This window comes from Acomys minous (assembly GCF_964271855.1).
Source record: "Acomys minous genome assembly, chromosome: 6".
NCBI classification, from domain to species: domain Eukaryota; kingdom Metazoa; phylum Chordata; class Mammalia; order Rodentia; family Muridae; genus Acomys; species Acomys minous.
In genome coordinates, this window is record NC_140487.1 from 27,135,775 (window position 1) to 27,152,556 (window position 16,782).

At 39.6% G+C, this 16,782-nt stretch overlaps 1 protein-coding gene across 4 annotated transcripts in view; it reads left to right on the plus strand.

Moving 5' to 3' along the window:
- LOC311599507 (ATP-dependent translocase ABCB1) overlaps positions 1-16,782 on the plus strand; it is a 158,517-nt gene that overhangs the window by 82,526 nt on the left and 59,209 nt on the right. For all 4 annotated transcript variants that reach the window (XM_084785425.1, XM_084785428.1, XM_084785426.1 and 1 more), the window contains 2 exons: positions 2,877-2,925; positions 13,935-14,094. In XM_084785425.1, the coding sequence (XP_084641551.1) occupies positions 2,877-2,925; positions 13,935-14,094 (209 nt within the window). The remainder of the gene's footprint in view (positions 1-2,876; positions 2,926-13,934; positions 14,095-16,782) is intronic.

The following is a 16,782-nucleotide window of genomic DNA, read 5'->3' on the forward strand; positions in this document are numbered from 1 at the left end:
ATAGGCAATCTCAGGCCCCCATAATACCCTTATTTTCAACCTACCTCTGTGTCTGACCTAACATTCCTGTGACTATAACCTGAAGTCTTTGGGGATGTATTAAGCAAGCAGATCACAAGGTAAGAATAACATCAGATAGCATCTGAGACCGAAAGCAGAGGTAACCCTATGGACCCATCAAGCATGTCAAAGTGTGCTGACTTACGGCTTTAAGATTCATTTCAGTCCACCAGGACCGAGAGGAGAACTAAGCACTCCCCGTGGCAGATCTGGCTTGTAAGCCTTTGCTCACCACCACACACCTCCGTCTGTGCTCAGCCTGAAGCAGATTCAACCACGGGACAGTTTTGTCCCTTCAGAAAAGCCAGTGTCACAACAAAAGGGGGATTTATAGATTAAGAGCTACTAAAGAAACCTAACCAGCAAATCCGCCATACGAGCTCAGACTAAATCGGAGTTCGGTAAAGAAAATAGACAAAGAGCACACTTGGGAACTTGGTGGGTTAGAGCTTAAATAATCTCCACATTGAGCTTCATTGCTTAGACATGATAATCATAGTGGAATAGATGAGTAGGATGGTGTTTGCAGCTTAATAGTTTGGCAGAATCTTAACAACTGATCGCATGTACTCTTTGTCTGGATAAATGTCAAATGTTGTAGTTCATGAATCCAGGTGAATTATATACTAGCCTTCACGTTTTCCTGTTATTTCATATTTCAATAACAAAACCTTTACATGAGCAAAGAAGACACATAGTGGAGCCTAATTTTTTGCCTTAAAAAATAGTATAAAGAACTAACAGGCACTTAGACGTTTGCGTAGGTATGAGGCTGTGTGGAGGGGAATGGGGCGGCCAGTCCTCCACAGATCCTCGTTTGGGTGCCAGCTTTCCCTACAGATTCTTCTTCACACAGAATTTTGTTTTTGAGCAGTTCTCAGGGGGCTCCTCATCACCACTGGATTAATAATAATAACCGCCATGGAATGTGTGTTCTATACGTCCTTCACAGACGTGATTTGTTGAGAGGTCTGTTTGTTTGTTTTGTGCTATTACGGTTCAAAACCAAGGCCCTAAGCTCTACACAAGTGCTCTGAAATGATGTTTGATAAGTTGCTCTGTAAAAATCGTTTGTGATGATGGGAGTAGAGAACAATCCAGTAGGCCTGAGTGAGAGCTGGCACAAAAGTACATTTTCATGCTGTACAATATCTTCAAAGTCCGAGGATGCGTCTTACAGGTTGGATGTTATTCCTGTTACAGGGAGTTTAAATCTTGGGTTTTTGTCCCAGCTGTGGGACTCCACTCTTCTGCAGTTTTCTCATTCCTGAAAGAAAGATGAAGTTTGCTTCCCTCGGAATTGTTTACAAACTGTGTGGGGAAATGCTTACTTAGTGCCTGGGATATTATTACAACAACTCCAAGTAGTATCCATTTTAGAGAACGGAAGCATAAAAAGCTTCGAGCATGTGTGGTTATTGCTCTCTTCTCATCTGGTTTCTGGGATACTGAGTGCATGTTTTCTGAGAATAGGGCGAACCCAAACCTGAAGATGTTCATGTATAGTATGTCCATTGTCCATGTAACATCAAGCCAAATGCAAGTCACCTCTGACCTTCTTCTTTAGAAAAAGGTGATTTAATTACTCCGTTTCTTAGGCTGGTTGTGTTAGTCCTGAGAAGATGATTCTGTCTGTGAAACACTTGTCATGCGACCTTGTCATGCCACAAAAATCCACATTTAAAAAGCTTGGGATCCTAAGGGTAATGACCAACTAATCTAGCCAAATAAAAGAGGTCCAAATTCAGTGAGCATCTGAAAAAAACAAAACAAAACAAAAACAAAAACAAACAAACAAAAAAACCAAAAAACAAAACTGGAGAGCGGTTGTGAAAGGTATTGAATGTTGATTTTGCTTAAATGTTATTTAGTCAGCAGAATCTGAATTTACTTTTTGAACTTAAAAATGCATGTAAAAGTAAGGCCTTTCTTTTTTAAGCATTGTTTCTACACAAGGAAAATAAGGCTTGTGATGGTTAGTATGCTATTACATCCTACGTGGCAGTCACATGGAGTGAAATGGATTAGGGAGTCGTTTGAATCTGGGTTCAAAATAAGAATTGACCTTTTCGTCTAAGGACAGCTTTTTGAGTCCTCGTAGAGCATCTTTTCTAGATTGTATTTCTTTCTGTAATGGTTGTTAGTGCTGCAGATACCCTTTCACAATTAGATTTCCTCACAGGGTGATTTAATTACTCCATTTCTTAGGCTGCTTGTGTTCAGCATCTGATCATCACGGGCCTTTATTAGGAAGAGGAATGGTTAAGAAAAACATTCAGTCTATATATAGGATGTCATGTTGACACAATTACTCAGATGATAATCAAGATGGCCAATCCTAAAAGCATAGATGATTTTGTACTTAGAACAAAAATGCAAAACATTCCTTTTAGAGAGTGTTTTTCTCATTGTAAAAAGTGTGTGTGCGGAAAGTTAAGAGATGTCTAAGGTACAAAGAATATATAAAAAGCCCAATTCTCACTTGGGAGGCAGAGGCAGGCGAATCACTGTGAGTTCGAGGCTAGCCAGATCTACAAAGTGAGTCCAGGACAGCCAAGGCTACACAGAGAAACACTGTCTCAAAAAACGGAAAAAAAAACCCCAATTCTCTTCTAGAACCACCTAGGTAGATTTCTAAGATATATGCAAACATATTTACATTTAAACCTTGTAAGTATCATACAAGTATGTTTTATTGACTAATATCGACATGGATTTTGATTGTCATTTAATAAAAACTCTATAAATTGATTTAGTAATTGCAAGGATTTGAATAATTTTTAAAGTTTCGTGTAATTATTCTGCTGTATTTTCAGTAAAAAGGAGAAGAAAGAAAAGAAACCAGCCGTCAGTGTGCTTACAATGGTGAGCTTTTAATCTACTACTTTCAAACTTAACTCCTCCTTCTGTCCCCTAGAAAAGAGATAATTCACCTGCTACAGTATTTTCTCAGAGACTATAGTAATGAGGCGGTAAAACTAACTGATTAGAGTTCTCCTACCTTCAAACAAAGATGGTTTGTAACTTGACAAATGAATCACAACTTAGCAGGCATCGCTTCCTGCCCAGATTTCTGTATTGTCCTTATGAGTTATGTCTCTTTGATCCATGGCCTTAGGCCTTTCCTTGTCATGATCTTTGAAATCTGGATATGAGAGATGGGTTCATTGCATGGCATTTTAAAAGTCCCTTAGCATCTTGGCAGGGTCAAAGTCCCAAGTACTTATAATAATAAAAGGTAGCAATGGATTATCCATTACTATGATTTAGTGTATACCATTATTCTGGGCTGAACAATTGAAAATGTAGAACTTGAAACAATTATATAAGTATTTAGTTTTCTGGTTCCATGCTGATTGTTTGGAAGCTTTTCTTTAAACTTGCTTGGAATGTGACAAGAATTTTATAGGTGTGTTTTTTTATTGTTGTTTTGTTTTTTAATGATCTTTTTCCACCAGCACTTCCTATTTTCTAACGGTCCATATAAATTTATATGAACTGTTCCAGGCACTGGAACTGGGGAGAATGTTCTATCAATTGAGCCCTAATCTTTACAAGTCACTCACTTCACACTAGTCATGTTATGAAGTGTGGAGGGCTGGAAAAGTGCCATGTAAAGTGCATGCTTGTACATTCCATATAGAGATAGATTTAGGTAGGAGAACAGTTCCATGACTTGCACCAAGGACTTCGATTTTCTTAGACAATCTGCATCTTCCTTTGACCTCATTTGTTCTTGCTGTGGTTCCTTTGTTACACGTCTCTAGTCTTCTTCTTGTCTTTGTCAATACTGTTGGTAGTGGTTTGATTTTTGAGTAAAGGACTCATGTATTCTGGCCTCTAACTTCCTGTGTAGTTAGCGATGTCCTCACATTCCAGATCCCCTTGTCTTCACCTCTAGAGCACTAGGATTGCAGGCATGCTGCACAGGTCAGCACAGACCCACCTCCAGGGTGCTAGGATTGCAGGCATGCTGCACAGGTCAGCACAGACCCACCTCTAGAGCACTAGGATTGCAGGCATGCTGCACAGGTCAGCACAGACCCACCTCCAGGGTGCTAGGATTGCAGGCATGCTGCACAGGTCAGCACAGACCCACCCCCAGGGTGCTGTGATTGCAGGCATGCTGCACAGGTCAGCACAGACCCACCTCTAGGGTGCTAGGATTGCAGGCATGCTGCACAGGTCAGCACAGACCCACCTCCAGGGTGCTAGGATTGCAGGCATGCTGCACAGGTCAGCACAGACAAAACTCTTGAAGCACCCAATGACAGCTTTTTGTTTTAGATTTTATTTTTTCTTTTTAAAGATTTCATTCTTATACTCTTGCGTGAGAGGAAACTTTTATGTTAAAGTTGGATTTATTCTTGAAGTTTAATTTATGTCGTTACCTTGATACCAACATAGTTCTGTCTTGTTGTTTTCCTGTTTGGTTTGGTTTGGTGCCAGGGATCCACGCAGGGCTTTTGTGCATGCCATGAATCCACTGCCAGAGAGTTGCAGCTTTATGCCTGTAGTTTACTTATTGTTTATAGGTTATAATTTTTTAAAGACTTGAGATTTTTATATTTCAGAAAATGTACCCTAACTACTGTGTAGAGTTACTCTTCTCAGTACTCAATTCAAGCTGCACCAAAAGTGAGACACACACACACACACACACACACACACACACACACACACACACACACAGAGAGAGAGAGAGAGAGAGAGAGAAAGAGAGAGAGAGAGAGAGAGAGAGAGAGAGAGAGAGAGAGAGATAATAATCCCACATGTCTAACAATATGTGTCAGACATTGTTATAATTACTTACCATACAAACGTATTTAATACCTAAGCATTTTTTGAGGTTCACACTTTTATTACAGCTTTACAGAAGAAACAGGACAAGCTTTTTCTTGCACCCCGATACCTAGTAAGTTGAAGATAAAGGGAATGTATTCTAAGCCTTTGAGCAACTGCTGTACTTGGGTGTTGTTCTAGTTACACTGATGGAAATCAGCATGCGGAGGAAAGGATTTATTTCACATTGCAAGTCAGAGCCCATCACTAAGTGAAGTCATGGTTGGAAGTAGCTTACCTGCTTTCTCTTAGGCTCACAATGCTTTGTTTATACTGCCCAGGCCCACCCATCTAGGGATGGTACCTCCTGCCGTAGGTATAGATATGCCCTATAGATATGCCCATAGGCCAATCTGATGGAGGCAGTTCTTTGATTTCGGTTCCCTCTTCTCAGTTGACAGCAAAAATTAGCCAATACAGATGCCTTTCTCTTGTCCCAAAGAGTTGAGGTAGAAAACTGGACCCCTAGCCTCTGTATAAAAACTATGGTTACAGGGATCTGATCAGGAGGTTTTAGCGTACAATTCTAATACAATTACAATGCATATTAATACTTTCTAGGCAAGAGTAAAACATGTGTATTGGGGATTTCAAAGAACTCTGAGTCCAGTGACTTAGTACGGAGACTCAGAACTCAGGATGTTACCAACACTCACAGCTAAGATTGGGCATTCAGTTAACAATAATAAATCTCAGAAAAAAACTTTAGCTACAATGCTACCTCTCTGAAAAGCTGCAGCCAAGATTTATTACAGAAAAAGAGTGCAAATCAAAATCAGTAATGGCAAAAGTCACATGAAGTGAGGTTCAGAAGAAATCAGCCACAAGCTTCCAGTATTACCCACCCAGACATCCATTTGCCAGCAAGATGCTGTAACAGCAGAGGGGAATGCTGTCTGCCAGTGGAGTGCTTCAGGGATGGGGCCAAGGTTCCCACTGATGGTGATCATTAAGGAACTTTCTACCCAGCAGGTACCCAAATTGTAGACTCTTAGGAACGCCAGTCATTTAGCATAATCCACGCTGTGACTTGGCCACATTTGCCAGTTGCACTGATGGAACCTCCCCAGATCCACATTCCAGATGCCAACCAAGTACCAACCATCCAAGCAGTCTATTCGCTTTCTCTCTCTAACAGCCATGGCATATCAAGTTGTACAAAGGCTGGCAGCAGAGTCAGAGGCTGCCCCTGCTCCCACATTAGGAGTCCCACGTGAAGACTAAGCTACACAACTATTACATACGCTGAGCAGTCTTCCTAATCATTTTTGGACTCTTTCTGCTCCCAGAGTTAATTTATGTTTACTAGGAAACCTTAGCAGTCTTGAGAGAATAGTTACCAAGTGAATAACTCATTCAAAATTTTACACTACTTTACATTTTATGTCAGGGCTCACTTTAGTACTTAGCAAAACATAAACAGAATAAACTTGAAATCAAGTGGGAAAGCAGCAAGGAAACTTGACTACCATTCCTACAAAGTTAGCTCCTCAAGGTTTACACACTGTTAGTATTTTGTGGCAGGTTTAACCCTAAGCTTTCTATCTTGTGCATCCTAGTTCTAAACAGATGGCAACTGTCGGTGTCAGGAAGCTGTCCTTTGCCAGTACTTTATAAGCATTCTTTCATTTTTAATCTGTGATGTTTGACCTTCTCTTGCCCTTATGCATAGCTGGGCAAAATGCACACTAAGAAGTTAAGTAGTGTACTACAATTCAGGGTCACATAGCTGCTATAATGGAAGGCCCAGCTTTTGCCTACATATGCAAGTAAACTATTCATTTGAAAAATTGTAGTTGAGTTGGATGGTGGTGGCACATGCCTTTAATCTCAGCACTTGGGAGGCAGATCTCTGTGAGCTGGAGGCCAGCCTATTCTACAGAGAGCTACACAGAGAAACCCTGTCTCAAAAAAAAAAAAAAACCAACCCAACCTATGACTGTTTATGATAGCTTATGACTGGTTAAAATATAACCTCCCTGAATCTGAAGAGTTCTTTGTTAATGCTGTTATCTTATGCCCATCTGGTCATTGAAGACTTTGCCACCTGCCTTAGTGTCTTCTTCCCACTCCTGATTTTCTTACTCATCCTGTGACTTTTGCTATTATATGAATAACCACTCCTTGACCTTTATAACAGTAATAATCTTACAAACCTGCCCAAACTTGGATCTGTTCCCTCCTGTTTTTCGTATTAAAGATACTCAGTTTTGGTGTGGTGGTTTTTTTTTTCTTTAGACAAAGTCTTGCTGTGTAAGCCACCACTGCCTTGAAACTAACATATTCCTTCCACCTTAGTAGAAGTAATGAGAGTGTAGGTGTTCTCCACCACACCCAGCCCAGTTCTCCCAACACATCACTTACTTGAACAATGGTTCCCACCTCTTCTGCCTTCTCTAGTGCCTGCATAGTTATTACCATCTTTTTTCTTCCATATCCCCAGTCACTCTGAATGGAGTTTTACTCTATTGGCAAGTCTCTTCAATCTTTGTTGCCAATTAGCTTGAAGGTTTTGGAATGTGGTTTCTACCCCTACCACTTACTCAATTCAGTTGGACATTTGAAAGCTCTGTCTGACCTTGAAGCTGCCCTTGCCAAATTCTTTCTGTGATGACACAGTGTGATTTTCTCCCACCTCTTTGGCTTCTTGTGTCACTTTTTCCCTTTGGGAGTTTCCCAATCCTTTATGCCCTGAATCATCGATGCTGTTGGCACCCATCTGCTTCTATATAGACATTTTTTTCAAAGTATTTTTGATCTTCATGCAAAATGCTTTCTCGTTTCTCTCTCTTCTATCCATTTACAAGGATATTCCTTACCATTTGATAGTACTCCTCCTTGGTCAGTTTCACTTACCTATGCTCCAGACATCCTTCTATTTCAGTAGCCTTATCAGCCCAGACTCTGTTTTCTTTTACTCAGTTATAACACCCCCACCCACACTCTGCCTTTGTAAGTCATACTTATGGGTGAGGACCTTGGTTCTCTTTTCCTATGATGGCTTCTGTCTATAAAGTCATGAGTTCAAGTCTATCAGTTTCAATTAGAGCTTCTGATTCCTTCTAAGAAAAGTTTGCTCTTTTTAAATTATCTCTCTTTTTGACAGAAAATGCCATTAGTTACTTAGTACCTTAGACAGTGATTTAGACAGTAAACTGCCACAAATTTATCTTCTTGTAGTGCTGGGGTGAACTAAAATCAAGGTGTCAGGAGGATTGCATTCATCCTGGAGGTTCTTTGTAAGAATCTGTTTCCTTCCCATTTTGAGTTCCTGGAGGGGGGGGGGAGTGGTCCTTGAATTCCTGTGTCTCCTCCTTGTATCACTGTAGCCTCTGAGCACTTACTTGCCTCTTTGAAGCATCTTTATGATTACAGTGGATTACCTGGATGATTACCTGGATGTCCCAGGATGATCTTCCCCATATGCCTAACATCTGCACTGTGTTTTACCATGTCAGAAAGTGTATTCACAGGCAGCATCCCAGGGTTAGACTGCGCACATGAAGAGTGACATTCCTTTGTCTCTCATTCCTAGCAAGCTTTTATTCTCTTCTAGCATTCAGTGTCTGATTTTGTACTTCTCAAGACCTACCTGCCAGAGTCATGTGAGATTGTTTCAGTCTGTTCCTTCAAGTGTTGTGCTGCTTTTCTTCCCTACTTAAGGGTTGTAATAATGTTTTTTTCTGCTTATGGGGAAATTTGGAGTGAAAACTAAGCTGTTTCTAATATACATGCCACTTATGCTATGACCTCTCTTATTTATGAATCAATTACAGACAAATCTTCTCCCCACTCTTTTCTTATCATAGTGTCTGTTCTTTAACATATACCAAGCTTGTGTCTACATAAGCATCTTCGTTTGTGCTCTTCCTACCTGAATGCTTTTTTTAGAGATCCCCACATGATGAACTGCATCGTTTCAGAGAGATGTGTCCTGACCAGCCAGTCTAAACTCACTGACCCTGTCGGTCACCATCTGAGTCTGAAGTTTCATCCTCTAAATGCTTAACCACTTCCTCACTCCTCACACTCCTCCTCGCCCTCAGTGTGTGCTCATGAGTGGAGTGATTTAATGTTTGGCTCACTGTTGCTCCTCTAGGGTCTAGAACAGTGCCTAGAGCCTTAATAGGTCCCTGGATACAGAGTGCATATTGACCATGTCTCATCCTTATTACCAATTGCGTGAAGTGTAAGCTTTCTACAGACAAGCAACCTCTGTTAGCCACTATTATTGCCAATACTTAGAACCAAATGAGAACCTTATTCTATCTCGTTAAACACATTTAAAATGTTGATGAGTGGATGAATTCACTGATCTTCCTCTCCAACTCAGGGGCTACAGCGAGGTCACATTTCTTTTTTCTTATTTTATTTTTAAAAATTTAGTTATTTTTTATTAATTTATTCATATTACATCTAAATTGTTATCCCATCCCTTGTAACCTCCCGTTCTTCCCTCCCTCCTGCTTTCACCCTATTCCCCTCCCTTATGTCTATGACTGAGGGGGACCTCCTCCCCCTCTATATGATCATAGGGTATTAAGTCTCTTCTTGATAGCCTGCTATCCTTCCTGTGAGTGCCACTGGGGGTCCGCACATTTCTATCCACACTGTCAGTATCATCTAAGGTACTGTCCTGCCTGTGCTTTCTACTTTTTTCCTGCGATGATTTCACCTTCAGCTTTCAATGCCAGTTACTTTCATTTTGTGTTCATGGTTTACCTTCTCTGCCTTTTCTACCAGCCTCTAGCCATACACTTTTCATTTCCTTTTTATTTAAAAGGCCTTCAACTATAGTTAATACCTTTATCCAGTCTTATGTTATACCTGAAATATTACAACTTTGTCTTCTCATCCTTTGACTGGAAGGGCCTGAAAATCCATATTTTTATGTTTGCAAACCAACTGTAGTAATGGGCCATTTATGTTTCATACTACTTTCTTGATAAAAGTTTTCTGCATTACATTGTAATCTTTGCAACAGCTGTATTAATTTTTCATTTTATAAGTACCAAAACTGAGGCTCAAAAATTTTAAATTATAATATAATTACATCGCACACACCCCCTCCCATTCTCTTTGCCACCTCCAGGTATTCCTGGCCTCCTTTTACTTGATTATCTATGCATCAATATACAAGTACAACCCGCTGAGTCCACGCAGTGTTGTTTGGATGTATATTGTTTCAGGACTGATCACTTGGCTTTGGATAACCAACTTGGGGTTCATACCTAATAAAGACTAATTCTCCCGTTCTCCACAGTTGTTAGTTGCCTGGTGTTCTTTTCCAGGGGGCAAAGCTTTATGAGATTTTCTCCATCCATGTTAGCATCTTTATTGGTGTTGTCCTTGTTAGGGCCTTGTTTCGACGAGTCTTCCTGAGTTACCGTGAGTAAAGTTTCCCAGTGATTTGTAGGAGGCAACATCCTAACAGATTTCCTAGGCTTCTGGCTCCTACACTTGTATACACCATCTTTTGAAATATTCCTTGCCAGAGTGAAGGCTACTAAGAGGGCCTCTAGTTGCCCACCCCCATCTCTTTCCTAATTAATTATAAATTTGACACAGGTGATGGAGGCACTCGTCTAACTCAACACTGTAAGTTGTATGTGACTGCTTTCCTCGGACCTCACCCTTTCTTTCAGGTCACAAAGAAACAAGAGAAAGCTGACTCATCTTTCTGTTCCTATCACTAGAAAAATATCTGTGTCTGTACTCATTCTCAGCTCACTCATTCCTGTCTGAGATGAATAGAAATACATCTCTCTGTTTTGGAAACCATATTATCTTTGCCAGGTTTTACTCCGTAAAATTTCAAACATAAAAGGATGGAATAGGAAACTCCACACTCACATACCCATCATGTATTGCTAATAATTGTTAACACATTGCCATGTCAGGTTTCAGCAACACCCACAGCTTTCAAGGTGTTTCATATATAGCCATCTCATTTTACGAATTTCAAAGTGTTTCCTGTAAAACTTTTCCTATAAAAGATATTTACCCTATTTAGCAAAATAAACAATACTTTCTTAAAATAATAAAACATCTAAATGTTTTAGTGCATTCAGATGAAACACTTTTAGTTTTAAAAAAAGTGAAATTACATAGAGGAATGTTGTATCTTTTATGACTCATGACTCTAAAAATATCAAATGTCAAGGTATTCCCCTTTTATTTGTGGTGCTCTCTGATCACTTGTTTAAAATGCTGACAGTTTGTATACCACTCCCATAGCAATAAAACGAATCATAGGGCATTATGGGACTATCTTGCTTCACTTACTAATTTTGTTTTCTACAGATGATGCCCTTTGCCAGGTTACCGAAATAACTACTTCCTTTATTTTGTAGGATATTATCCCAGTTTACTTCCTATGTTTATATTACTTGTCTGTTTATCTGGCTTACCTGTAGACATAGGATATTGTGAAATAGCTCCATTGGCATCACAACCTGCTCGTTACCTTTTCTATTCCTCTTTTCATCCCAAGGTCAAGAAAAGTCAACATTCTATCTCTGTTGCTTTGTGTCCAGATTTGTCTTTATTCCACACACCCTTTTACTCTTTCTTTATGCTTTAACTCATTCCCATGACTGCCACTATAAAACTCTGACTCAGATGGTGAGTGTTTTACCTCCTGCATAAGAACACAAACAACACTCAGCAGACTTCTCTGCTCTCCATCCTGTCAAACACTTGACTTCCAGTTTCCCCCCCCCCCCGTCTCCATAAAGGGTGCCTATTAGTTAATATGCTTTGTATTTGTGCTTTCATATCTCAAACCTCTAACTTGAGCAACCCTAATCTTCTCAAAGCCCATTTGACTCTTTCTTGCTTCTGCTTGCCTTTCGTTCTGGCTACAATGCCTTCCATCTTGCTTCTGAACGTCGCTGTTCCTTCAAAACCAGGAGGAAGCACCCCTCATTCTATGAGGGAGTTCCACAGAGGAGAGAGTGACCGTTGGCTCAGTTTTATGTTTGTTCTTTATACTCGCTGCCAGAGCACTGAGAATGCACACTGCCTGCACTTTTTCTTTGCCTTCCCTCTGCTCTTTAAGCTTTCTGAAGTTAGGGGTCTGTGGTATTTATGCTGGCTTGCTTCTGTCATTGAGTGAAACAGTCAGGAAGTATTTGCACGCATCACCTCCCTTGTTTTGATTTTAGCCAATGAGAAGTTCTGGAGGTAGAATACTTAGGATAGTGGTGATGAGTGATATTTCTGCCTATCAATTACTTTTTATTCCTATTCTGAAGAATCTGATGCTTGGTGTGTTCAACAGATTATTTAAAAGAAGATACTTTCTGCCTATTGTTTCCTTTCTCTATTTTTTTTTAAGGAAGAAGATAGTTGCTCAAACAAAATAAAGAATACATTGGAAACCTTTAGACTGTAGTCCAATCAAACATGAAGTATACCCAGACACTATTCTATCCTTAGGGGTATAGTTTGTAAAAAAAAAAAAAAAAAAAGATGATGTTTTGAAAGTTATGTCATTAACCTACACTTAATCTCATTTGATTCCATTTTTAGTAGCAAGATATAATTTAAAGACAAATACCTAGGAACTATAATGTTAGATCTTATTTTACACCATGCCTTAGCTTCACTAATTGTTTCATTAAAATTGTCTTTGTTTAGGCTCCTGCTATATGGAGTGCCCAGAGCTCTTTCACTCCTTGTTTCTCCACATGTCATTTCAATGCTTATCCTCACTTAGTATGCATGTAACTCACTTAATACTTAGTGCATAACTTTAGTATTGCTTCTGACTCCTTCGAAGTAGATATAAGCTCTAAAATTTTGGTTTCTGTTTCTGCGTTTTTATATTCCCAGATCCCTGATCTTCACTTTGGTTTACATTTCCTGTACAGAGCTGCCTTTTTACCCAATATCCTCCCTGTATTAAAAAGATTTTGCCTGCAGCTGCATGTATACACATGACATCCACCTGCTTCCAACTTTGTCCATAGACCCTCACCCCATTGCCTGATCCCTGGTCTTCAGTTTCTTTCATTTCCTGCCTAGACTTTTAACCTAGTTTTCCTCCTATAATTATAAACATGCTACCTGTAGCTAAATGGTACATCATATGACAACCACTTTTCTTAGGGATTGTCTACAGACTCTTGCAGTTAGCTTGGTACTTTCTCTTTTCATTTTATTGTACTTTTTTCTTTCAGCTCCTCACCAGTTTCTTGAGTCATTTAGAAGAATGACTTGTCCTCTAGATGGGCCCTGGGCTTACTTCCCCTTTCTTACGTTATTCTTCCTCCCATCATTTTTTTTTTTTGATTCAGATAAGCCTTCTTTTTCCTCCTGGATCTTGCCTATGGTTAGAGACTTGGTGCTAATCTGCATTAGTCATTCATTATGATCATATTTTAGCCTTAAGGAAAATGTTCTTAGGAAATATTCATCCAATTAATCATTTTTCTTTCCTGAATTATTTGGAAATTATTTTGCATATATAACAACTCCACTGTGCAACAGATCTTTAGTCAAAGACAAATTTAAAGCCATGGAAACCCAGTCTCAAAACAAACAAACAAACAAAAAACAAAACAAAACAAAAACCCAATAACCCAAAACCCAAACCAAACAAACAAAGACAATTTTAAGAAGTAGTGAAATGTTTCTTCCATGGTGTCTTCGGGTGTGTGGTGGGGTAGTGTTTTGGGTTTTTCCATGAAATAAAAAGTGGCCTCTAGCCTTAGAAACTAGAAAAGTAGTTATGATATCTTTGCTATCATCTCATTAACAACCTTTATAATTCTCTTGTGTAAAAGGAGAAGACACACTACTCCAATATAAAGAATTAAGACAGAGCTCAATAAATGAGTCAAATGCCCACTTTTTATTAAGTTATTGTAGTAAAAGGATAGAGAGCAAAGAGCTAAAGGCAAGAGGGTATCTTAGACTAGTAGCGAGGCATCTGACAAAATATTTGAATTTGAGAGAGGTTTTGGATGTAGAGGAAAATATTTATGAAAACATACTGATGTCCATGCTTTATTTTCTCCTCTTTGTAGTTTCGCTATGCAGGTTGGCTGGACAAGTTGTACATGCTGGTGGGAACTCTGGCTGCCATTATCCATGGAGTTGCGCTCCCGCTTATGATGCTGGTGTTTGGAGACATGACAGATAGCTTTGCAAACGTAGGAAACAGCCTGCCAAACTATACTAGTGGAAGTAAGTATTTGTCTATGGTACCAGTTGTGACAGAAAGTTACAAAAATCACTCATCTAAAGTAATTATTTGTGGGGTCTTAAGAAGGATACAAGCCAACATTCAATGGTCTAGGTGGTGAAGAGTGTGGACTCCTCTCATCCTTGTAGTGAGCTTGAGAAGATGGTACAAGCCTTAGAACAACCAGTGCAAGTGCTGACAGAGACATGTAGAAATAGCGAGGGGGTCTCTGATGTCAGATATTTCCAAGAAAGCTTCAGGAAGAAGTATAGGAATCTCCTCAGGTCCATGAATGGGAAGGGGGGGGCAGTTGTGAGAGGCTGTGGTAGATTGACTATTCATGTAAGAGAAGAGTCTAGAATGATCCTTAAGGATTTAACCTGAGAATCTAGAAGAGCATACTTGTTCTCAAGGTGAGAGAGAAGGAAGTGCAGTGGATTTCATTGGCAGTAACCGCCAGCAACTGTGTTTAGTACATTGTTCTAGGTTGGGCTCTCTGGGAACAAATCTAGCAATGGAGAAAGGGAGCCAAGAAAAGTGTAAAGAGATTTGTTAGAAAGGATTTGTGAGAAAGGATCAGATCCAGTGTGCAGGAGTGGATGTTTGCATAAGCTAGATGCAACAGTTCATCCTCAAAACCAGGAAGCAGTAGAGAATAATTAATGTCAGAGTCCAAAGGTGGAGGTGGACTGTGAGAAAGTTCTGATGACAGCAGATCCTTTCATTTGCCAGTGACTTCTTCCAATGGACACAGAACTATGCAAAGTACAGATGTCTGCATATATTATATTTTTCATATGCATACATATCCATGATAACGTTTAATTTATAATTCACAGTAAGAGATTAACGAGAACAATAATAGAATAAATATAACAATATGCTACATTCAAAGCTATGTGAATGTGGTCTCTCTCTCTTTCCCAAAATACCTTACTGTGCTGTTCTCACCCCCTTCCTCTTGTAATGACGTGAGATATTACAGTCTCATGGTTGACTTCAGGAAACTGAAACCACAAAAAGTCTAAATGTGGTGAGGAGGGTCTTGCAATTCAATTTTCTCATGATGTTGAAAGTAAGAAACCTGTTTCATAAGAAATGAGATGAAAACAAGAAAGTGAATGGTCTATTGAAGGAATTTGTATGGTACATACTTGAGTGGGGTATTACTTCCACCATAGACAGGTTAATAGTATCACTCTTAAATCCGAAGACACCCTGGTCAAGCAGAGATCGAATGAACTAAGTTAAATGAAACTTCTTAAAGGCTTATGGCTCAGTTTCTGCACAGGTGGGAAAAATGTTAAGAAGGGATGAGGCTGTGGCCCAGTGGTAGAGTGTTCACCTACCAGGCATGACTCCCAGGGTTCAATTCTTAGTACTCAGAAACACATAGATACTTTTTGGCTTACAGTGACCCATCAACATTTGGAATTTTCTTTTTATTTGATGCCAGCGATTAAACCCAGGGCTTTGCATGTCAACATCTGAATTTTAAGTCTCTGGTTCATGCAATGAATTCATTTTTCTAGAAATAGTCATAAAACATCAATAGGGACATTTTTGGAGTCTTTGGTACTTGTCATGGGTCCTGGAAACTATTTCTTTGTCATCCCAAAGAACCCATAGCTTACCTGACATTGGGCTACTTCAATTCTGTTCATACAAAAAAAATGACTTGAACAGGGAATTTTTGTGTATTGTTTGAGTAATGTAAAAATTATTTTGCTTTCCCCTTGCCTTTATGATATTCAGATATCTTGTAAAAATATCCTGTGTCAACACTGAACTGTCATATCTCCTTTGAAATATTCACCCAAGGAAAGTCCTCAATGCTTTCTCAACTCTTTAGTTCCTGTAAACGCTATATTTTATAGCAAGCTGTAGAGTTGGCTGTCTCATTAGCTTGTAGTGAAGTACTTCCATGTCTCAGGGTTCTCTGGTAGCTCGGCAGACAAAACCTTACCCAGTGGTTTGTGAAGTCTGAATACAAGCATGGCTCTAACAGGGTGAGAGGTGTACCTAACTCTGCTGTGCACACAGTACAAAGGGACAGTGGTGGAACTTAGTTTCAATAAAGAAATTAGTCAAGTGTTGAAATTTGCCCCAGTTTGGTATGAGAGTCTCACATAACTTCTTGAGGTTGGAAGAACTGACTTCTTATGAGCAACAATAAATTGAGCCTAATATATCCATCGGCTTTTCTTCCTGTGGCAAACACCTGAGAGAAAGAACTTAAATAAGGGAAGGGATTTTCCAATTTATTTCTACCTACAGTTTCAAAGATTTTATTCAAAGTTGAAACAGTTGCTTTAGAACTGAGGAAAAGTAGAAATTATGTTAGGAAGAGGGCATGTGGTAGATGGTCTGTTCACCCCATGGTGTCGGGTGGAGGGACGCGCGCGTGCGCGCGCGCACACACACACACACACACACACACACACACACACACACATGAGGAGGAGGAGGAGGCCAAGATAACTCTTCAAAGGCATGAATGATCCCAATGACTGTTGCAGATTAATCCACAGCTCAGGTTAGGGCTATCATGATCCATTCATTTCCGCCAACAAAACCTGAGACATTTTCAGAGGACACTTTATGTTTTGACCAAACCATACCACTAATATTTTACTTAGTAGTCTTCTTTCCAATTCTATTATGGCTTTTATTGCTTCTATTACTTCTCC